The sequence below is a fragment of the Anabrus simplex genome, chromosome 1 (genome assembly GCF_040414725.1).
Source record: "Anabrus simplex isolate iqAnaSimp1 chromosome 1, ASM4041472v1, whole genome shotgun sequence".
NCBI classification, from domain to species: domain Eukaryota; kingdom Metazoa; phylum Arthropoda; class Insecta; order Orthoptera; family Tettigoniidae; genus Anabrus; species Anabrus simplex.
The window spans coordinates 1273430677-1273454769 of record NC_090265.1 but is presented as its reverse complement, the minus strand read 5'-3'; the positions used below and the strand labels follow the sequence as shown (position 1 = coordinate 1273454769).

At 36.8% G+C, this 24093-nt stretch overlaps 1 protein-coding gene across 1 annotated transcript in view; it reads right to left on the bottom strand.

Moving 5' to 3' along the window:
• Positions 1-24093, bottom strand: part of LOC136858267 (A disintegrin and metalloproteinase with thrombospondin motifs 7) — an 852495-nt gene that overhangs the window by 67051 nt on the left and 761351 nt on the right. Inside the window, exons 12-14 of the mRNA XM_067137673.2 lie at positions 17680-17807; positions 12550-12670; positions 11072-11198 (exon numbers count right to left, since the gene is read on the bottom strand). Coding sequence (XP_066993774.2) covers positions 11072-11198; positions 12550-12670; positions 17680-17807 — 376 coding nt within the window. The remainder of the gene's footprint in view (positions 1-11071; positions 11199-12549; positions 12671-17679; positions 17808-24093) is intronic.

The following is a 24093-nucleotide window of genomic DNA, read 5'->3' as shown; positions in this document are numbered from 1 at the left end:
GAAAAGAATGATAGTAAAATCAAAAATTACTTCCAGAACATTAGTCAGTATAATAATGCACTTGCATTTGCTTCAATTCAAGTGGATACCATAAATGTGCCAGGCAGAGGTCCTTTCTGTTTTAAAATTCATGGGCAAGTACATCATCGAGCTGGCATTTTTCAACCACCCCTTGGACAAACTTCTACTTATGGAGGTCTCTTTATTTTAGATACACAAGAGTCCTTGGAACTCCATTTACACCATGCAACAAACAAAGGTTGTGATACAGAAATAAATACAAATTTACAGTATATGTTACAACAAGTAAACCCACATGCTCAACTGTTCAAATTCATGAAAGATGCAGTAGATGATACATCTAATACTAAGATGTCGTTTTTGACTGATAATGCATTTGAATCAAGACGATACAGTGTCCCAACAGTCAGTGAAGTCGCAGCTGGTGTTGTTACTTTGGATGGGTAACCTCCATGGAAATTTGATTTTGTTGTTTATTGTAAGGCTATTGGACAATACTGCTCAATATTTTACCTAAATCCACACTGTGATTCAATGTGCTATCAAATGCTATTTCCATGTGGTGATAGTGGGTGGAAACCAGGCATGCAACATGTAGATATTCGCAAGAGTGTGGTTAAAATGTTACAACACAGTTACAATACTTTTATTTTCGACTTGCATTAAAAGGAGTCTACAATCATATTCATTCGTCAGGATTATGAGGAGTCTGCAATCATATTCATTCAACAGGCAGGCTATTTCAACAGTACATAGTCAATAGTTATGTTAAAGTAGAAGGTTCATGGATAGCTTTTGTTAGATAACATCAAAAGGAACTTTGTGCTGAGAGTTACAAGGGATTAACTGATTTTATGGGTGCTCTGCCTGGAGTTCCTGTCATATTTCCATTCTACATTTTTGGGGTGTCAACGCAACATGTTACAAAATTTTCAAGATGCAATGACTATAGTCACTCTGGCAAATCAGACGTCTTTATAACATTCACATGTAATCCTAAGTAATATTTCTGCAATTTAATGAAATTGATGTAGATAGATTTCTTTTCATGGGCTATTCTGAAGTTAATGTGTAGTTCTCTTCTTTCTCTTCTCCGAGCGGATCAATTGTATATGTGTATAACACTTTACTCTTCTCCCAATCTTAATTTGCGATTTACATGAAATTACATGTTCTCTTTTCTTATTTTTGAGCGGATGTTGTTAACTTGACGGACTACTATTATTGATATCCTCCTAGATCATATTCTTTTTCCTTTGCGAAGTTTTATGAGAGTATTTTATCTTCTTGGCTCAAGTACATCTGTATATTTGAATTGCCGATCAAAAAGTCATTCATTTTTCTCTAGTGTTGTCTTGCTTCAATAATCCAGATCCCATTTCTTTGTCTTTAACATGGCCAACGCAATTCTATGTATTCTGCTATTATGCCAATCTGGACTCCTGTGAGATTGTATGCTCTTTTATTCTGTTTAATGTTGCCACCGGCAATCGTATTTACTGCAATCTCCTTAGATTTCCACTTTAGAGATAGCGTAATGGTACAGTAGACAGAGATCACTGCAGAATTAAAGCCATATGAAAAGGTAGAGAACAGACCTGATTTGATTACTAGGGTATTTCACCTGAAAATTAAGGCGTTGCTCAATGATTTGCTCAAAGGAGATATTTTGGGTGTAGCAACAGCTTTCATATCTGCTCATCTGCCTTTTATGCTCAGAGATTCAGAGAAGTTATGTGACAGGGAAAATGTTCATTCTATCGTTTCAGTAGGCCTTCTTTTCTTTTCTTGGAAGTTCCCTTTAAGGAACTGATGAAACAGTGAAATCCAAAATGCCTGGCTGAACAGCTCAGATGGCAGAGCTAAAGTTGGTAGGTTCGATCCTGACTAATATCGATGATATGAAGGTGCGCAAAATGGTCAGCCTTGTGTCAGTCTCAGGAAATTTACTGGTATATAAAGGAAATCGTGCACGATAACAATCCGGCACCTAGGCTATCAGAAAACTAAAAAGTAGTTGGCAGTACACAAAACCAATAACACAGTTTACTGTTAAATGGTATCCTACTGAACACAGTTTCCTGGATTTGCAGGACTTTGGAGAAAAATATGTAGTGAACAAGATGCTAGCTGTCCAGTGCCTTACCTGCAATATTCTGCATTTCTTAGTCAGCTCATCACCTCTGCCAATGATAAGGAGTAATAAGAGTACTTTTAGTTGTACAGTGTAATCAAAATCCCAGTCATAAGGGAACTGTATCTACCATGCCTCTTCCCTTAGAGGAGCAGTCCAGTGTAAAATGTTACAAAATTGAAACAGAGGCATTGAATAAAGAAGCACAATTTTTATATCCTCATAACAATCTGACCATATGTTTCACAGATAAATGGTTGAGTGTTGAACATGGTATTGTCAATTCTACTACTTGCCAGCTCAGCAGCTCATAAATAAATTGGTGATAATTGCAAAATGCCTCAGTGTTGTCCAATGCCATTAGTAAATTATTTCACACACTTGCATTTGAATACAGCAGACATTAGAAATGAGTTCTAATAGACATTTATTTACATTTCATGCAGCAGTAATGCTGAATTTCTTCACTTCACCTATTTTCTTGTTTAAAAATTTCCTTATATATGGGGCCATCCATACTTTATGCCATTCTCAGCTGATGACAATTATTGTGGAAGGGTTCATTAATGGAAAGTGACCTCAAGGAAGACCAAGACAGATCTGCACAGTGGTCCAGCCCATGAGCTGCTTCAGCAATAAACGGCAATGGGCTTTAGAAGATTCGAACATACAAAGCCTGTGACATCATCGCATGGGCCGGTCTGGGCAGCGTTATGTCATTCGTACGTGGTGAGCCAAGGACAGCGCTGTGGTAGTGCTGTGGGCTGACTGCTTCAATGTGTACAGTGTACTGTGTGACAGCAGAGTGCTTTACATTACGGTCGATTGGAGACGATCAGGTTTGCTGTGGTTTCCACTTTGACTTCTCCCGTCTATCCTGTTATTGGAAATGAATGCGGAGTGTGGTTCCAAAAGAAAAGAAACCATGGCAAGAAAAACTAGAAACTGGACAATACAAGTCTTCTGAACCAGATCCTAACCTTAGAAGTTTTATTTGGTCAGTATTCAAGCCTGTAGTTGACAGTGATGGAAGAGAGATTAATTTTGTGTGTTGTACGATCTGCGGTGAACTTTATGTACACACTAAAGGGTTGACCGGCACGTCATACATTTCCTGTCATTCATGTGTATCTAACAACAAATCATCTCCCGCAAAAGAAAATTGTCTTCATTAATCTCCCAGAACTTGATTATTGCTAAATGTGTTGCTATATGTGCTCAAGACTTAAGGTCGGATGAGATATTTGGAGGTGAAAGCTTTCTGGATCTTGCTCAGACATTGATTGACACTGGATCAATGTATGGAAAGGTATCTGTAACAGATATCATACCTTATCCAACAACCGTGTCCCGACACATAGCAGAAAATGCTGAACGTCTACGAGACTCAATTATGCCGGAGGTACTCGACGTTATAAGTAGAAGGGAATGCGCAGCCACCACAGATAAGTGGATATGTAGCGCAAAAAGGAACCATTATGTAACATGCACAATGTTTTATTTTGTTGAATGGGAACTTAAGTCTTGTGTCTTGTCCACGACCAGGTTTCCAGATGAGCCTAAAACAGATGGTGATATTAAAAGAGAACTGCTGAGACGATTTATAGTCCTAAGTGTCACCGAGACCATACTTACAGACGTGCCTTTTACAACTGGTCAGGGTGCCAAGATAATCGCCGCACAGCGTGATTATATGAGGCTGAATTGCTCCTGTCATGTGCTCAACACGGTGCTAAGAAATACGTTCACTACCCAGTTTATGTCAGTTCGTTGTCCTCACATTGATGCCCTTATGTCTGCGATGAAAGAAATTGTTACACACGTAAAACAAAGTGGCCTATTAAACGCTCTTGAAAAATCATTGCAACAATTCAACAACACTCGCTGGAATGCTCGTTTAATGATGCTAGAATCTGTACAATGTCAGTATTCAGCTTTGTGGGAAAAACAAGCTGAAAGAGGATAGGTAAATCATATGGTTGGAATCAATATCAAGCTGATGAACGAATTGATAGCACTCCTTCAGGTATGTATTTTGTTATGTTATGTAGCCTTCTACATTCTTTAGATTTACCATTTGAAATAGCGGGCAGTTTAAATTCGTTCTATTTGGTGATCTTGATGAACATTTTAAGTAAGCCTATATTACAGCCCTTCAAGGAAGCATCAAAAGAATTGGAATGCGAGAAGTCACCCACATTTCACCTTGCCGTACCATAGAAAATGACACTCGTACAGCACCTGACTCAGGAACCTAATGCTGGGGAGGCTTCTGATACAGAACTTTTGCGGAACCGCATCAAATCTTACATGGAAGAAAAGTTCACCGTTCATAAGTACCATAAGGTGGCGATGTTTTTGTGGGCACCATTTTGCCATCTGAAAATGATATCTAACAATGAAAGATGTGATGTAACAGCAGAGGTAAGGTACGTGATCCACTAATTTGAATATTAACCTATGTGTTCTTCAGGATAGTATTTTGCTCAGGAATCAGATATCTAAGTAATTTCTTTGCATCTGACTAATTCCAAATAAATTTCCAATTTCTTTGCAATCATTTAAGAAAAGGCTAGAAAAACAACAGATAGGGAATCTGCCACCTGGGCGACTGCTCTCAATGCAGATCAGTAGTGATTGATTGATTGATTGATTGATTGATTGATTGATTGATTGATTGATTGATTGATTGATTGATTGATTGATTGATTGATTGATTGATTGATTGATTGATATTTCAAATTTCTTGTGTGCAAATAGCATAAGAGTTGATACAATATGTACCAATTCCTACACCTCTCTCACCTACTAGCAGCCACTGTTTGCGTAATATTTTTACCTTATGTGACGCACTCTGATGCTGTCTTACATTTTTCTTTTTAAGTAAAAAAAACCTTATGATTAATGAGGTGTGCATGAATGACAAGCATTCTAATCTTCCCGGGTCCTCAAACTCTACAAATATGCCACAACCCACCAAAGTAATGAAGTTTGCTTCGTGGGCTGACGTTCATGATGGTCCTACTCCAACAGATGAGCTGGAAATATATTTCAAAAAATCAAAATCTCTTTATTTGCAAATGAGGTGTCTACCTCGGTGGCAAATGGTACACTAAAATACATTATTGTCAAGCACTAAATATTAAATTAACAAGAGAAGAAAATTTTCCTATAATACAATATTATACAATTTACGCTAACAATGTTTTCTATTAAACACACAGCTCATCCTTAATAAATTTATATTGTTTACAAAATTCTACTTATAATATCTCCTATACTACTTACAAATATAGTCAACTGATATACAGTATGTGGAATTACTTCAAATGATACTATACAACTGGTATAAGATTAATATTTACATTGCACTTTTTTTTAAACCCGTTCTGGATCCTAAGTAGCAAAACGACCTGCTGTGTCTTAACCAGAGCCCCTTTTGCCACCACTTTTCAGAGTTCCTGAAGGGCCTTCACAGCTACTGTAGCGGTCCCAGGGCCCTCGAAGTCCCCACTGTACTTCACCCCTACAGGCAGTCCCCTATTTTGGCTGTCCAAACTCCTTAGACCAGGGGATGGAATTAATTTATTCACACACATTTTTTTTTTTATTTACAATAACCTGCACTGGTCAAATGCCCTCTAACACTTCATTTATTTTCTCTGTTGCTGTTTATTCTCTTCTTGAATATCTGTACAGATTTTGGAAAAGGATCAAACACTACCCCTAGTAAACTGTTCCACTCCTTCACACCCTTCCCAATGAATGAAAATTTACCCCAATCGCTTCTGCTAAAATTCCTTCTAATTTTATATTTGTGGTCAGTTCTGCCAATATAATTATTTTCCAACTGAAGCCTCTCACGGATATCTCCCCATGCTTCTTCTCCTGTATAGGCTCTATATAATCCTATAAGTCTAGTTTTCTCCTTTCTCTTACTTAAAGTTTCCCACCCAAGTTCCTTTAACATTTCTGATACACTACTCTTTCTCCCAAAACTGTGGAATGGAAGAAGATATAGCATCCTATTGGAGAACAAATGAACAAAACTATCCAAAACTTCACCAGATTGCAAAGAAAGTATTATGCATGCAGGCATCAAGTTCAGCTTCAGAGAGAAATTTCAGTTCAGCGGGCTTCATTCTCAACACACAACGATCAGTTCTACACCCAGACAATGTTGATGCTCTTCTTTTCATTCACAGTAATTCCACCACCAATTACTGTGAGTAGTTTATTGGTTATTGATACAACTGACTTAAATGTGAATGAGGCTCCATGCTTCGTGTTATTCAGATTCATTTTCAGTTAACTTGTTGTCAGTTGTAGATGAATATTTGTTTATAGTAAAGTTTCTGTTTGTGTTCAATAATAATAATAATAATAATAATAATAATAATAATAATAATAATAATAATAATAATAATAATAATAATAATAATAATAAACATAAACATTTCCTTGTGCACGGCATATGTGTTATTATGGAAAAGTGCTCAAGGTTAATCTACTAAGCCTGCCCAGTGCGGTGGACTGTGGTGGGCTGTATGAGACCAGTGCCATGGGCCAGTAAGTGGCCGCATCACAAGAGAACGGCACTGCACATGCTGGGCTGCCGGAGACCGTGGGTTTGAAGTGCTGTGCGGCAGGCCTCACTGCAGGACTCTGGACCAAGATATGCATATCTCAAGCAAATACAGGAAAATACCAAAATGCAAAACTACATAGCAATGGAAAGAGCTGCAAACAACCGTCCAGCTTGGCATCATTTTGTAAAAACAGACCAGTCTGTAGTCAATGTTGTTGATGATATTGTTGATATATGAATAAGAAAATAATATTTCTGTTTAAAAAAAAAGCAGTGTTTCATACTCATGTTTTCTCCTACAGTGGCAAAGGAGTACTGAACCATTTGCAGATGGGAAATGTATAACATACATTTGGTTCAGTTGGTGTAGATAGTTCTTAAGTTTGTGATATATTGTTATTTAACTCTTAGGTGTTTTGCCCTGAGCACATATTGCTGTAGACACTGACAACCAGTTTTATTGTGTGTTGTGTGACTGTGTGTGTATTTGGAAATATCTGGGCAGGAAACTGGGATAAGTCCCAGGAAGTCTTCAAGACAAAAGCATACTCTGAATAAACACTACCAGGGGCTGATATTTGAACCTCGATTCTTCAATCAGTGCAGGTTCCCAGATTTGACATGCGGCTATGAGCTTCCATCCGAGAGATAGCGGGTTCGAATCCCACTGTCGGCAGCCCTGAAGATGGTTTTCCGTGGTTTCCCATTTTCACACCAGGCAAATGCTAGTGCTGTACCTTAATTTTTTTTTTTGCTAGGGGCTTTACGTCGCACCGACACAGATAGGTCTTATGGCGACGATGGGATAGGAAAGGCCTAGGAGTTGGAAGGAAGTGGCCGTGGCCTTAATTAAGGTACAGCCCCAGCATTTGTCTGGTGTGAAAATGGGAAACCACGGAAAACCATCTTCAGGGCTGCCGATAGTGGGATTCGAACCTACTATCTCCCGGATGCAAGCTCACAGCCGCGCGCCTCTACGCGCACGGCCAACTCACCCGGTCTGTACCTTAATTAAGGCCACGGCCGCTTCCTTCCAACTACTAGGCCTTTCCAATCCCACCGTTACCATAAGACCTATCTGTGTTAGTGCAACATAAAACCACTAGCAAAAAAAAAAAAAGAACTATATATATAGGGGTCGATGACCTTTGATGTTAGGCCTCTTTAAACAACAGGCATCATCATCAGAACTCTATACAATTATTATTCAACTGAATGGCAATTACAGCTACTGAACAAATTCACAATCCAAGTTTTTGCAGCCACTTGACAACACCTTCAGTAAGATGAAACATGTCGCTGGGGCTTCCAGAGTAGGAATGTAGAGGGCAGCACTGGATGACATGGTCTGTGGTCTGCTCCTCCTCATTGCATTCACACATTGGGGAATCTACCCACCCCCATTTATGACCCAAGTATTTACAGCGACCAAGCTTGGTTCTCAATCCCCTGAGGCAACACCGTAATTTTCTTGGCAGGTCAAAATCCTTCATTTCCTTTATTGGGCTTAACTCATGAGCAATAGTTCCAGATGTTGGATTTGACCACTCATCCTGCCAACACTGATTTAGATTGAAATGATCAGTCATGAGTTTACGAGTCAGTATAATTGCCAATCTCCTGGGCGGTGGCGGTGGGTAACAAAATTTCTAATAAATTGGTAATGAGGGACATACCCTCAACTTCTTTGCTTCTCTCACCAGAGCTTTCTTTCTCCTCAGGTAGGGTGGTCTGATATGACTGAGTGCAGGTAACCAATGGTGGGGCAGAGGGAGTGGGGGAGGAATTTGACTTCATGGTACTAGTTATGCAATGCATGGTATCATTCAACTTGGTGTCTACTTTATATATATGTGCACTTTCCAGCCACACAGGAGCACAGTATTCCACTGCAGAGTAGACAATACTGATAATCATTAATCGTAAGCCATCAGTCGAGGCTACCCAGGAACTGCCACAAAGCTTGTGCAGGATGTTATTCCTTGTATCAGTTTTATAAGAGAGCTTGGTGAGACAATCTATACAATCAGACAGCAACAAGGAATTATTCTATAAAGATATTGTATTAGGTAGAAACAATAGTGTTCCATGGTGTAAATATGAACTTTGTACTCCAATGCCAGCATATATTGAAAATATGTGATGTCATGAGTTCCAAAATATAAAGCAATTAAAGGGGTTGTAAGTGTTGTTCGTTCATAACTTAAATTTTGTTACAAGGGTGCCTAAAAAAACTAATTTTAAAATGAAGCGTGTTTAAACCCAGGATATCCCAGTTCCTCAACCGTGGAGATTCTTCGCAAATAGCATTTGTAAGTTGGATTAATTCAAGGACTGCAATTGGTCATAAACATCTTATGGTTATACCATCATTTGTAGTTATTCAGACAAGAAACAAGTTCCCTTAATCTGATGGAATTTATCATGGATTTAGGGCTTCTGAGGATGTTCTACCTACCTAAGTTGCAATTAATTTAGAGAGGTGAGTAAATAACAATAATATTATGCACATGTTGTGCCTTTGCTGGTGATACCTAGTGTTTACAGTGCACTATGTCTTCTGGTAGGGGCTGGAACAAATTTGTTACTTTCATTGACCTGTCTCTATCTTATCCTTGGCTTTGACAATATGAAAGTGACTGAGGTATGAGCAATGCTAGTAATGCCATTCCTTATGCAGCCAGTCCCTGTTATGAACGGTGTGAAAATTTTGCTCATAGGATTGGTTAGTATGTGCATTTCAGTGGGCTTGGCAGACTGATATGTAACAGCAACTTCTGGCTCAGTGAGGAAAGCAACTGGGAACTATCTCACTCCTCATTTCCCTAGTATGCCTCTTCAGTGACGCCAAGGACGTCTATAATAGCTGATGGCAGAGTTGTTGACGATCAAGCCTTCGCGCTGAATACTCAACATACATTATGCATATATTAGAGGAACTGCATACACCAATTGTGTTTTACTGATATATTTTAACTCTTGAATGTACAATTCAATGACTATACCATGTATACGGCAGACAGCAAGTAGAGTTATAACAATGTCATGTGTATTTTATCACGCTCTATATTTTCTCTTCTTGTAACTGCATTGAGTTTGAACAGAAACAACGGCAATCTTGTAATATTTTCTTCCATATTTTTAGACAGTTATGTTGTAAAGTGATTTTTAGCCCAGACTGATCCTTGAGGATAACTTGTCAAATAAGTCTCAGTCAAGGAAATTGCTACAAAATATGCCAAAATGAAACTTTACGTGAAAAGTGTAAAACACACCTACATCCTGGCCTTTCGTACTCGGAGTACTTCATGGGTCCAGTAGTTAAACAGCCCATGGTCTTTTTTCTTCTAATTCATTTTGGTATTCCTTTCTATTTTAAACTGTTGAATGTCTTTTTTTTTTTTTTTTTTTTTCTATTTGCTTTACGTTGCACCGACACAGATATGTCTTACGGCGACGATGGGATAGGAAAGGCCTAGGAATTGGAAGGAAGCGGCCGTGGCCTTAATTAAGGTACAGCCCCGGCATTTGCCTGGTGTGAAAATGGGAAACCACGGAAAGCCATCTTCAGGGCTGCCGATAGTGGGGCTCGAACCCACTATCTCCCGATTACTGGATACTTGCCGCACTTAAGCGACTGCAGCTATCGAGCTCGGTAAACTGTTGAATATCAATATCAACATTGTCACTATTGACATGATACTGTATAGGCTTTTGGGCTTATGCCGTGTCAAGAAAATAATAAGGTGAAATTCGTTACATTTCGCAGGGAACTGTGCTCTGCATTCTCAGAAGAAATCTCAACTGTCCACAAGAAAGGATTCTTAAACAATAATAGAATTGGAAATGGTACATTCATTTGCCACCAGATGGCTCCCAGGATGTGGCACAATGCTAGCGTTCGAAGTGGAAGCTGACCGAACCACAGAATCAGTCTAAGTGGTTCACATAATGTGTGTAGGTAACATATGACATTGACAGGTGTATGATATAGACACAAGCCTGGAATTAAACATCTGGCGATGAGGAACGTACGAATTTGGGAGAATTTCACTGTATTTTCTTGACATGGCATAAGCCTGTAAGCCTATACAGTATCATGTCTATAAGTACGGGCCGTAAAAGCATCAATGGCAACATTGTCATTATTATTTACCTTATCTAAAATTGGTAAATGGCACACTTTGACACTCACCTGTTACTTTTTAAGATGTCAGTGACTGGAAGCAAATGCTGTTCAGGCAAGAAAAACTGTAAAGAACTTATGAAAAGTTGTTTCATTCAGAGTTCACTTATAAGGAAAATACATGCAGATATCATAATCTTACCGGAGGTCATTGAGGTAAAACTTTCCAGAAGTAGCACTGCCTATGCTGATGAACCCCTTTGCATTTCCTCTCTCCTCTACTTTGATATGCCTAGATCCTGATGGTATGGTTACAACTTCCTTATAACCTGTAAAATAACATAGGCTACATTATAATCAAACTGAGATATAAAAGTAAGAATTTAAAAAAAAAATTATGAACGAATCAGTAGGAATGTAATTAACTGGTCATCTAACCAACAGTACTTTTCAAATAGCGCAACTGTCTTTAGTAGTATGGTAGATCAAGTTATCTTTACGTTGCTTTATTTCTAAACTGATTTTGGTGTATGGGAGAAACTGGCTAGTATTAGAATAGCTTATTCATATGTAAGAGGTAACAAAAATAAGTTTCAATAATACTGTAATTGCTCGTAGAAATAGATAGAAATATGATATTGTATAGGCTTCTGGGCTTGTGCCGTGTCAAGAAAATAAGGTGAAATTCTTAACGTTTCACAGAAAACTGTGCTCTGCGTCTTCAGAAGAATTCTCTACTGTCCACGAGAAAGGCTTCATCTTATTGTCTATTGTCTATATTATGTCTATAAGTACGGGTCGTGAAAGCATTAATGGCAACATTAGATAGAAATAATGATACGAGGCATGGTAAAAAAAAAAAAAAAAGGTATTTTCTAAGACTGCAGAAAGACCAAATTATGCAAATCAAGACAAATGACACTCAGGAATGGGTCCCAGTGGATCCCTGCATATGTACACTAATGATTCATACCTGAGTGTACCTTGTACAGGATCATTTGTAGGAAGTGTATCCTCACTGTGTAATGTTGTCATGAGGCAGTTGTACAGAAACATCTTACTGTCCACATAAGCGGGTAACTGATAGTGAGGGAACTAATCATCCTACTGCTAAATTCTTCTAAATTCAATGCAATTTTATGGATTTAGCTAAGCAAGCACTGCACAGAAACATATATAAATGAGTTTAGCATTGCTGGCGCATTATCGTACAACATATTCGTAAATGGGTTTAGCATCAAAAGCATTAAACCTATGCAAAATGGAAGAGATGTCCTCAATGGATCTCAAAGCAATGATAACAATGTACCTTCAAATAGAAGAGACAAAAACAAAATCATGAGAGTGGAAATCAAAGTCTCCTAGGCTCAAAACATCCTTTTTTTTTTTTAAAGTTGTGGTTCAGTTTGTAGTATCATAATAAAACAACAATTCAATGATTACAAAACTTGAATAAAATTTATATTTAAGCAGATATTGTAAATATAGTTTGAAATAATAAACATTGTATGGTTCAGACATCATTGTTATTGTAGCTGGTAATATTATCAGGTAGGCCTAATTTCTTTTTCCAAGTGAATTCCTATGAAGAGGGTATTCTCCTGACAAGTGAGTGTGATATACACTGGTAAATATGATCAACTGAGTAATGGTATATTAAAATAACATATTGAAATTTACCTAAGCCATCTTTTCGATGGTAGAGACCACTTTTTGTCTCACACAGCTTGCCATCTCCTTTGCAGATGCCACAGCGATCTTCCTCAGCAGTCGAGTCCACAACCCAGTCACAGCCAACATGCTAAAATATCATCACACTTTATAGAGTCTCTGTTAGAGAAATGAGAGGGTTAGCATAATAAAACAATAATTTTATTTTAAAATATTAAAAGAAGCAACAGATGGAAAGTACACATTACTATGTACACTATCAGGGTCCTCGGAAACTGTAGTAATCGATGATGCACTTTACTCATGCAATTTGACTAGAATACCATAGAATACAGCATATTGTCATTCTAATCTCGATACAATAGCTTCAAATTGTAATGATACCCTTCTGAAATTTGGGCAGACCCCAGCCAGTGGATTTTCTGGACATGATATGCTATATGCTGTCTTCTCGATATCAACTCCCAAACATGAAAGAAAATGGATCACATTTAGAGATTTCCACAGTTTTAATCCTGAAGATTTTTGAAAAGACATAATTTCAGCTCCCTGGTATTAAGTATTTTCTCAGCATAATATCGATGATAAAGTCACCAAATTTAATAGTTTAATTTTTGCATTGTACAACAAGCATGCCCCATTAAAAGTAATTTGAGCCAAACACCCACCTAAACCATGGATAACATCTACAGTTAAGAAATTAATCTCTGCGTGATACAAGGCAAAAAGAATGCACATCAAAACCAGGAAACCTGAAGACTTTGAAACCTTTTGCATCCTGCATAATAAAACCAAACTCGCGATCTGAGAAGCCAAACTCAAACACATGCATTCTTTGTTCAGTAAGAGATCAACTCCTTCTGCTCTATGGGGAACTATAAAATCACTAGGTATTGCTAAGAAAAATTCACAACCTACTTCCTCATTCATACCTGCAGAACTGCAAAATGATTATTTCTTAAAAATTTCACCAGTGAACAATTCTCACAGAATATCTGAAATTATTCATAGTTACATGAACACAAATGAACCTCAATATGATCTCTTTCACTTTTCGTACATTTACCCAGAGGATGCAGTCAAAGTAATTGAGAGCATGAATACCAAGACTGTTGGAGCAGATGGTATCTCACATTCCCTCCTAATGAACTGTTTGGATATAATCACTCTGGTCATAGCTCACCTGTATAATTTCTATTTACAATCAGGAGTTTTTCCAGCTGTACGGAAAATGGCCAATATCTGACCTGTTCCTAAAGTTCCTTCTCCTCAAAAATTTGATGATTTCAGACCAATCAGTATTTTAGAAAGGATTGTTTACCAACAACTTGCTTCATGTTTAAGTACTCATTCTATTCTTAATATGTTTCAGTCTGGTTTACGAACAGGTCATAGCACTATGACAGCACTTCTTAAAGTCACCGATGATATCAAGTTTGCAATGGACAGAAAGGAACTAACACTTCTGGTACTGTTTGATTTAAGCAAGGCATTTGATAGAGTTGATCATGACCTCTTCCTGACTAAATTACATACAACAGGCATATCTCTATCATTTCTCTCTTGGTTTGAAGTGTTCTTGAAAGGGAGGTTTCAGCGTATAGTATTTGATAAACAAAATTTCTCTAAATGGTCTAGTGTACATTCTAGCATCCCGCAGGGTTCCTTGTTGGGTCCCTTTTGTTTTCATTGTATATAAATGATCTGCTTGGAGTTTTACGCCACACGTGACATCATATGCACGCCGATGATTTACAGATCTGTTACCATTTTCCTGTGAATCGTGTTGACAAAAGTATTAGTAAAATTGAGATTGTAGTTAGCGTTAAAGTATTGGTTCAAATGTATATAAAAATTCTCGATTATATTAAGTAGAGGGCCTTTATTAGCTATTTCAAGGATATCCATGTCTAATTCGATGTTCGTAAATTTGTGATTATAGTCGACCATATGTTGTTTTAACGCTAAGAATTTAATTCTTAGGTTTCATATTGAATCAAGATTCACATTAAAGAAAGGACGATAAGTTCCACCTTTTCAATACTATATATTGCGTGAAAGTTTTACATTTCTGTTAAAACATCACGATTATTGTACACTTGGTACCGGTTTCGACAAGATTCTCTGTCATCATCAGCCAAGGACAATTATACAAAGACAAATTACATTGATCATAACTCTTATAGTGAAATTACAATAGTAGTTTATGAAATATACATGATAGGGCTAAAATAGTATTTACATATATAGATTGATGGTCAGTGAGATAAAAATGATCGTATTTCTATGAGGTGTACACCTTAGTATTTCTAGTTAAAAAAATGACTTGTTGAAAGAGATTCCATTTTTGTATTATATATTTGTAGTCAAATGTAAATGTAATTATCGGCTTTTGATCTATGGTGTTTTAACTGTTGACCAGTCGGTTCATTTTATGAAGGCTTTGTAGCCATGTTTGACACACTAATGAAGTGAACAAACATGACATTCAGTCTGTCAGTTCCTCCCCGATACATCTGCTATCAACTTGGCACCTGAGGTTCAGTCTTGGTTCAGGATCTTTCTAGATCAACTTATGTACTTACAACTTGCATCATAAGATCCTTCCTTCAAGCAACATTTTAACAAGAACCTCGGTTACTATGTTCAGTCTATTTCTGAATATGATATAAACAAACATATCAGAGTACAAGCCGATACATAGAACTTTTCATGGACACTCTGACTGTCAATATCATCTTGCAGTGACAAACTAATTCATCTATTTTGGTTACATTGGACATTATACTAAAATTTCTTCATTTGTTAAGTCCAAGTTGAAGCCCCATCAGAATCTTGTATATAATTTTATTGCGCATATTTTATGTGGAACAGCTCATGACTAAATGTTTGTTCACTTCATTAGTGTGTCAAACATGGCTACAAAGCCTTCATAAAATGAACCGACTGGTCAACAGTTAAAACACCATAGATCAAAAGCCGATAATTACATTTTACTACAAATATGTAATACAAAAACAGAATCTCTTTCAACAAATCATTTTTTTAACTAGAAATACTAAGGTGTACACCTCATAGAAATACGATCATTTTTATCTCACTGACCATCAATCTATATATGTAAATACTATTTTAGCCCTATCATGTTTATTTCTTAAACTACTATTGTAATTTCACTATAAGATCATGATCAATGTAATTTGTCTATGTATAATTGTCCTTGGCTGATGATGACAGAGAATCTTGTCGAAACAGGTACCAAATGTACAATAATCGCGATGTTTTAACAGAAATGTAAAACTTTCACGCAATGTATAGTATTGAAAAGGTGGAACTTATCGTCCTTTCTTTAATGTGGATCATATGTTGGCCGATAGCCGAAAATTTGTTATATTTGACTGCACTGAAGTGTTCCGAGTATCTTATATTAAAGCTTCTACTGGTTTGCCCTACATAAGAAATATTAGAACAGGAGTTACATTTAAGCCTGTAAACACTTGATTTTGCGTACTTGTTAACTTTATTAATGTGTGATGTATTATGTAGAATGTGTGTATTGTTGTTGTTGGTTTTAAAAGCTATTTTTATGCCTGTTTTCTTTAAAATATTAGTGATGTTATGAATTTTGTTGGTGTAAGTGAAAGTAGAAAAGGATTCGTATTTCGGTACTGTAGTTCTTTTTTAAGTGTGGTTTTGGGATGGAATTTATGTTTGTTGATAATACTTTCTATGAAAATGGCTGCTGAAGCCATTGAATCTTGCTATGTTACGGAATGTATTCAGTTCAGTATAAAGATCTTTCTTAGTCATGCGTACATTGAATGCTCTGTGAACAAGGCTGTTGTATGTTGCTTTTTTGTGAGGGTGGGAGTGAGCTGAATCTTGTCGAATTGTAACAGCTGATTGGGTGGGTTTTCTATCAATTTTATAGGTTAAAGATTCCGGATGTCTAATAATGTAAGGTCTAGAAAATTGATCTTTTGGTCTGTTTCTGACTCCAAGGTAAATTTAATATGAGAGTCAATGTTGTTTAGAGCTTGAAGAGTGGTATAGGCATCGTCTAAGTTCTCATTTATAACTACCAAGACATCATTGACATACCTAGCCCAAAAAAGGATATTATCAAAATTGTTGTTAATTTTAGTATTTTCAAGAAAGTCCAGATAAATTTCTGCGAGAATACCATTTCTAAAGATGAGAGGAAAGTATTAAAGTAATAAACATGAGAGAAGAAAAATGAAAACCTTTTCTGCTGGGGATTATAAAATAACAAATAGGTTACCAGTACACTGAGAAAGATGTTCAAAACACCAGACAAGATATATGAAAACATGTACACAGGGGTCAACAAAAGTATCAAGGTATTATCGCGGATAACACTCTTTCTAAAACAAATGTTACTGGTAGTAGAATCTTTTATTTTGGAGCAGTGGGTTATTAAACATTATTTTCTAGTCATACTCTTAGACAATGAATTGGAGGTTACATTTGACCATCTGCAACTGCAAGAAATGACTTTGGCTGCCATTAAAATCAAATAGACATGCTTGTAGTTTTATGTGACTGTTATATCTTGATCATGGTCATGAAACCTCCAGTTTTACATGGAATCCAAACCATGGGGACAAGAATTTTCATTTTTGTTATCATCATCATCATCATCATCATCATCATCATCATTATTATTATTATTATTATTATTATTATTATTATTATTATTATTATTATTATTATTATTATTATTGTTGTTGTTGTTGTTGTTGTTGTTATTATTCGAGGCTCCACCATTGAATGGTCCATGTTTGGACATCAGGGCCTTGGGTTCACTTTCAGGCTGTGTCATGCGATTTTAATTGTCAACTTTTAATTTCCTTGGCTTGAGGACTGTGTATTTGTGTTATCCCCACCATTACTGCAACTTACACACCACATACAATACTATCCTCTACCACAATCATTTTCAGTTCCCCCTTACACAACAGATAAATAATAATTCAACTATCCTAGCAATTTACTTTTGACTGCATTTTGCTTCTATGGAAGTTTAAAGGAGAGGAAGAATCCATGGTCTCATTACTAGGTAAGAAATATGTAGATTCAAGAAGGTTCCAGAAATTCTAGCGAATATATTTTCCTCACCCTGCAGATGCCGTTAATACACATTGATCGATCACCCACATAGCATGGTGTTCCATCTGCCACAGAGTTGTTCCATGGGAGGATAACATGTTCTGTTGCATCTGTACAATACAGTTTGCATGGCTCAGCTGAAACACACATCATATCACACAATGAATTATTAACATAACACATCTATATATATATATATATATATATATATATATATAAAATAAGAGTTTTATCTGTACATTGCTCAGAATTTAAAAAGGATGGTATTTCTGTATCATTAATGGTTATGAATTTCATGTTTTTGGTCCGTATTGAACTGAGAATAATATATAAGTAATAATAATAACAACGTAAACGTTTCCACCTTTTCAATACTAAAATATATTCACAAAATTATAAATTACAAGGTACTAGTTTCGACCCATCTAGGGGTCATCATCAGCCGTATTGGGCTAGGAGTGTGAAGGATGCGGCTTTGGCCTTAATTAAGGTACATAACAACATTTGCCTGGTGTGAAAATGGGAAACCACAAAATACCATCTTCAGGGCTGCCGACAGTGTGGTATTGGAGCAAATACAGCTGATGATGACCCCGAGATGGGTCGAAACTAGTACCGTGTAATTTATAATTTTGTGAATATATTTTAGTATTGAAAAGGTGGAAATGTTTACGTTGTTATTATTATTACTTATATATTATTTCTGTATCAGTCGTGTCCACAGGAACTAGGAAATGCACTTTTTAATTTTCCGTAATGTCTGTCTGTCTGTCTGTATGTACGTACACGCATCACGAGAAAACGGCTGAAGAGAATTTAATGAAAATTGGTATGCAAAGTCGGGGAATAAGTCTCTACAATCTGGGCTATAAATAATTTTATTAACGCTGAGTGAAATGGTAGTTTAGGGGAAGGCCTAAAATTTAATTTTCAAATATTTATGTTATTATTGGTAGTATCTTAATGAAAATTGGTATGAAAAGTTGGGATAATAAGTTGATATAACCTAGGCTGTAAATAATTGTATTCACGCTGGATGAAATGGTACTTTAGGGGAATGCCTAAAATTTATCTCTCAAATATTTATCTTATTACTGGTTGTATCTTAATGAAAATCGGTAGGCAAAGTCAGGAAATAAGTCGCTACAATCTAGACTGTAAATAATTTTATACACACTGAGACAAATGGTAGTTTAGGGGAAGGCCTAAAATTTTATTCTCAAATATTTATGATTTTTTTTCTAGTTGTTTTACGTCGCACCGACACAGATAGGTCTTACGGCGATGATGGGACAGGAAAGGGCTAGGAGTGGGAAGGAAGTGGCCGTCGCCTTAATTAAGGTATAGCCCCAGCATTTGCCTGGTGTGAAAATGAGAAACCACGGAAAACCATTTTCAGGGCTGCCGACAGTGGGGTTCGAACCTACTATCTCCCGAATACTGGATACTGGCCGCACTTAAGCGACTGCAGCTATTGAGCTCAGTAATATTTATGTTATTAGTGGTCCTATCTTAATGAAAATTGGTATGGAAAGTCATGGAATAAGTTGCTATAATCTAGGCCATAAATGATTTTATTCACGCTAAGTGAAATGGTAGTTTAGGGGAAGGCCTAAAATTTAATTCTTAAATATTTGCGTTATTACTGGTCGTATCGATAAATACTACATAACTAAAGTTATAATTTAATGAAAATCGGTATGTAAAGTTGAAGAATAAGGAACTACAGTCTACGCTATAAATAATTTTTTAAGATGCCCTAATATAGCAGAGTCGAAAGAAAACTAAATGTTAAGGCCTACAATATAGAAAGCTCACAAAATTGATCAACAATAACATTACATTGACCATTGTTTGTTGTAATGTGCTTTGTGTCTTCTGTTGCCACTCATCGACGATGGACAGGATTACTGCTGCATACCGAGTATTTTTAAAACTTTGCTTTACGTTGCACCGACACAGAGAGGTCTTCTGGCGATGATGGGCTAGGAGTGTGAAGGATGCGGCTTTGGCCTTAATTAAGGTACATAACAACATTTGCCTGGTGTGAAAATGGGAAACCACAAAATACCATCTTCAGGGCTGCCGACAGTGTGGTTCGAATCCACTATCTCCCGGATGCAAGCTCACAGCTGCACGCCCCTAACCACACAGCCAACTCGCCCGGGCGTATGGAGTGTAACAACCTGCCTGAATATTGGCGGGAAGTAGCTGGGGAGTTAGATAACTTTCTTCTTTATTGTGCCATTTCTCTGATTCATACATTTTCTGATACTACTGGTACGTAACATACTGGTTCATCCTGGTAATTCCAGCTCTGAGACTCTGGACTGTTAGATCGGCACCGTAGTACTGATAATGTAGAGTTTGAGGGATGTTCCACCATTCAACACATTACATTGTAATTCATTTCATTGTAATGTGTTGATTGGTGGAACATCCCTCAAACTCTACATTATTGGTTAAACGTCAACACGGAAATGAAGATCATAACTTACGATACCGTAGTACTGTTTGTTAAAAGTGAGAAAATGTGAAGTTTTTCATTTGATCGAGTATTTTATATGATAACATTGCTTTTAATCACTACATTCCTACTGATGTTTTTGTAATGATCTATGCTGACTTCAGTTAGGAAAACCACAAAGTCAGTCTTTCTGAGAATCCCGTAGCGAAGCACGGGTACATCAGCTAGTCTAGTATAATGAACAATATAAAATCTAAAGTCTGATAGTATTAAAAATACTTTTTGACTGTATGTCATAATGCATTGAGAAAGAAGAGCCTGAAGTGAAGAGATGCTGTAGACTGGCAACTGCTCTGATCTGCCTTGAACTTAAGAATGGACCAGCTTACAGTCACAAAATTTCTCACTTTTCTCTTCAACCACAGATGCCCATAGAAACAATATAAGATCTGCCCTGCTATTCCAATGCATGCTCACTCCCAGTACACTTATTTTAATGAATGATTATCTATATATATAAAATAACTTGTCCTGACTGACTGACTGACTGACTGACTGATTCATCATCGCCGAGCCAAAACTACTGGACATAATGAAATGAAATTTTGGGGATACAATCATATTAAGATGTAGGTGCTCGCTAAGAGAGGATTTTTGTATATTCCGTCGCTAAGGGGGTGAAAAAGGGGGTGAAATTTTAAAATGAGTGTATCTATATCTCAAAACATTAAAAGTTTACAAATATGAAAATTGGTATTTAGAATCTACTTTAAAAATAAGGAAACACGTATTTTTTTGTTTTCTGAAAATCCCAATAGGACGGGTGAAAAGGTGCGAAAAAAGGGTTGAATGCCTTTAATCAGGATACCAGTACTTATATCTCAGAAACTGAAGATATTACAGACCTGAAAATTGGTACTTTTGATCTCTTTTAAAAATAAAGAAACACTAATTTTTTTGTTTTGGAAAATTCAATTAATGGGAGGGTGAAAAGGGGGGTGAATTTTTAAAATGAGTGCATCTATACCTCAAAACTTTTAAAGTTTACACATGTAAAAATTGGTATTTAGAATCTTCATTAAAAATAAAGAAACACGTATTTTTTGTTTTCGGAAAATCCCAATAGGAGGGGTGAAAAATGGGTTGAATGCCTTTAATGAGCATACTTATATCTCAGAAACTGAAGATATTACAGACCTGAAAATTGGTGTTTGGCATCTACTTTAAAAATAAAGAAACAAGTACTTTTTTGTTTTTGGAAAATCCAAATAATGGCGGGGGGTGAAAAGGGGGTGAATTTTTAAAATGAGTGTTTCTATATCTCAAAACTTTTAAAGTTTATAGATGTAAAAATTGGTCATTAGAATCTCCTTTAAAAATACTGTATTTTTTTGTTTTCGGAAAGTCCCAATGGAAAGGGTGGAAAAGGGTGAAAAAATGGTTGAATGCCTTTAATGAGGATACTTATATTTCAGAACCTGAAGATATTACAGATCTGAAAATTGGCATTTGGGATCTACCTTAAAAATAAAGAAACAGGTATTTCGTTTTTGTAAAATCCAAATAATGGGGGTGAAAGGGGGGTGGATTTTAAAATGAGTGTGTTTACATCTTAAAACTTTAAAAGTTTACAGATGTAAAAAATTGGTATTTAGAATCTCCTTTAAAAATAAAGAAACACGTATTTTTTTGTTTTCTGTAAATCCCAATAGGAGGGGTGATAAAGGGCGAATTGGGTTGAATGCCTTTAATGAGGATACATATCTCGGAAACTGAAGATATTACAGAACTGAAAATATGTATATGGGATCTCCTTTAAATATAAAGGAACACGTACTTTTTGTGTTTGGGAAATCCAGTTAATGGCGGTTAAACAGGAGTGACAAGTGGGGTGAATTTTTCGAAAGACTATATCTACAGAATATCTGAGAAACGTAAAATGTTACAGACGTAAAAAGTGGGTATTTGGAATTTCCTGTAAATGTAAAGAAACATAGGTGATTTGTTTTTGGAAATCCCACTTAAGAGGAAATAAAAATGGGTGAAACATTAAAATGAGAATTTCTACAGTATATCTCAAAAAAATTAATATGTTACAAAAGTGAAAAATGTTATTTTTATCTCTATTAAAAATAAAGAAACGTGTATATTTAGTTTTCGGAAATACCACTTGGGTGGTGGGGGGTAAAAATGACTAAAAATGGCGTTGATTTCTTTTAATTAGGCTACTGATATCTCAAAACAGAAGATGTTACAGACGTGAAATTTGATATTTGGAATCTGCTTTAAAAGTAAAGAAACACTTATTCTCGGAAAATCCAATGAATGGGGGGGGGGGGGGGGAGGTGAAAGAATTGAAAAATTAATTGACTTAATTGTATGAGAATACTTACATCTAATAAAAAATAAAGTTGTTAGGGCCTACAAGCGTGAACATTGGTATTTGGATCTACTTTAAAAACAAAGAAAAACCCGCTTTGCCGGGAGGATCATCTTGGGGGGCGGGAGTGAAAAGGAGTTGAATTCCTTTCATGAGGACACATAAATCAAAAACTGAAGAAGTTAGAATCGTGATAATTGGTATTTAGAATATCCTTTACTATTAAAAAACAAGTATTTTTTGCCGGAAAATTCACTTGGGGGGGGGGAGGAGTGTGAAAGTGAAAAAAAAAAAAACGTGAATTATTTTTATCTCAAAACTGAAGGTAATAGACGTGAACATTGGTGTTTGGAATCTCCTTTAAACACAAAGAAACCCTCCGTCTTTTAATTTGCGGGAGGGGGGGGGGGTTGCGGGGTAAATAAACTTAACGGCGGTGGGGTGTAAAAGGAGGTGAGACCAATTGATTTTACTGTTCGTAATGTACTTATAAGGAGCCTCCGTTGCTCAGGCGGCAGCGCGCCGGCCTCTCACAACTGGGTTCTGTGGTTCGAATCCCGGTCTCTCCATGTGATATTCGTGCTGGACAAAACGGAGGCGGGACAGGATTTTCTCCGGACACTGCGGTTTTCCCTGTCATCATTCATTCCAGCAACACTGTCCAATATTTCATTTGTCATTCATCGATCATTGCCCCAGAGGAGTGCTTCGGCAGCCGGCACAGTTCCTATTGTCGCCGCTAGATGGGGCTTTATTCATTCCATTCCTGACCCTGTCGAATGACTGGAAACCGGCTGTAGATTTTTGATGTACTTATTCTGATCATAAGCCGATCATTTTTAATCTTTCCTAGGTTCGTTTCAACAGCCATATTTTCCTTCGGAGAACGTTCTTAGATTACAGTAGATTCTCCTGGCATATAAATAAAAATTTAAACACATTTGAAATAAACGATAGAAATGCGATTGACCGTCAAATTGTTCACGTCTATAATAAGGTCAATAATGCACGGAAGTATGTAATTCGTATCGCCAGAAATCCCGCACACTTGCCTACGCGCGACAATGGTGCTGGTCACATTGTCAATAATGACAATGGCAGCAAATGTAATTTACCGCCAAGTAACGGTCTTGCTACTTGCTGTGGGGTCCAGAACATCTAATAATAATAATAATAATAATAATAATAATAATAATAATAATAATAATAATAATAATAATAGTATTGTTCTGGACCGTCAACACGTGCGGACCGCGCTGGAAACGGGTCCTGGACGGGTAATGACTAAGAATGCAGTCCGGACGCGGGTTCAGTACCGCCAAGGCACCCAAGACGACACCACGCCGGATCTCCTGAAGGATTTGATCCATATTAAAAATGCTTATAGGAAAAGATGGTAAAGATTTAGGGACCCAACTGACCGGGTGGAATACCTGGACCTAGAACGGGAAGTACGAAAACGATTGCTGGAAAGAAAGATTGAAAAATGGGAGGAAACTTGCCGTAATCTATTAGAAAACTAGTCACATCGCGAATTTTGGCGGATTCTCGCAGAAAACGAGTCAGATCTCGAATT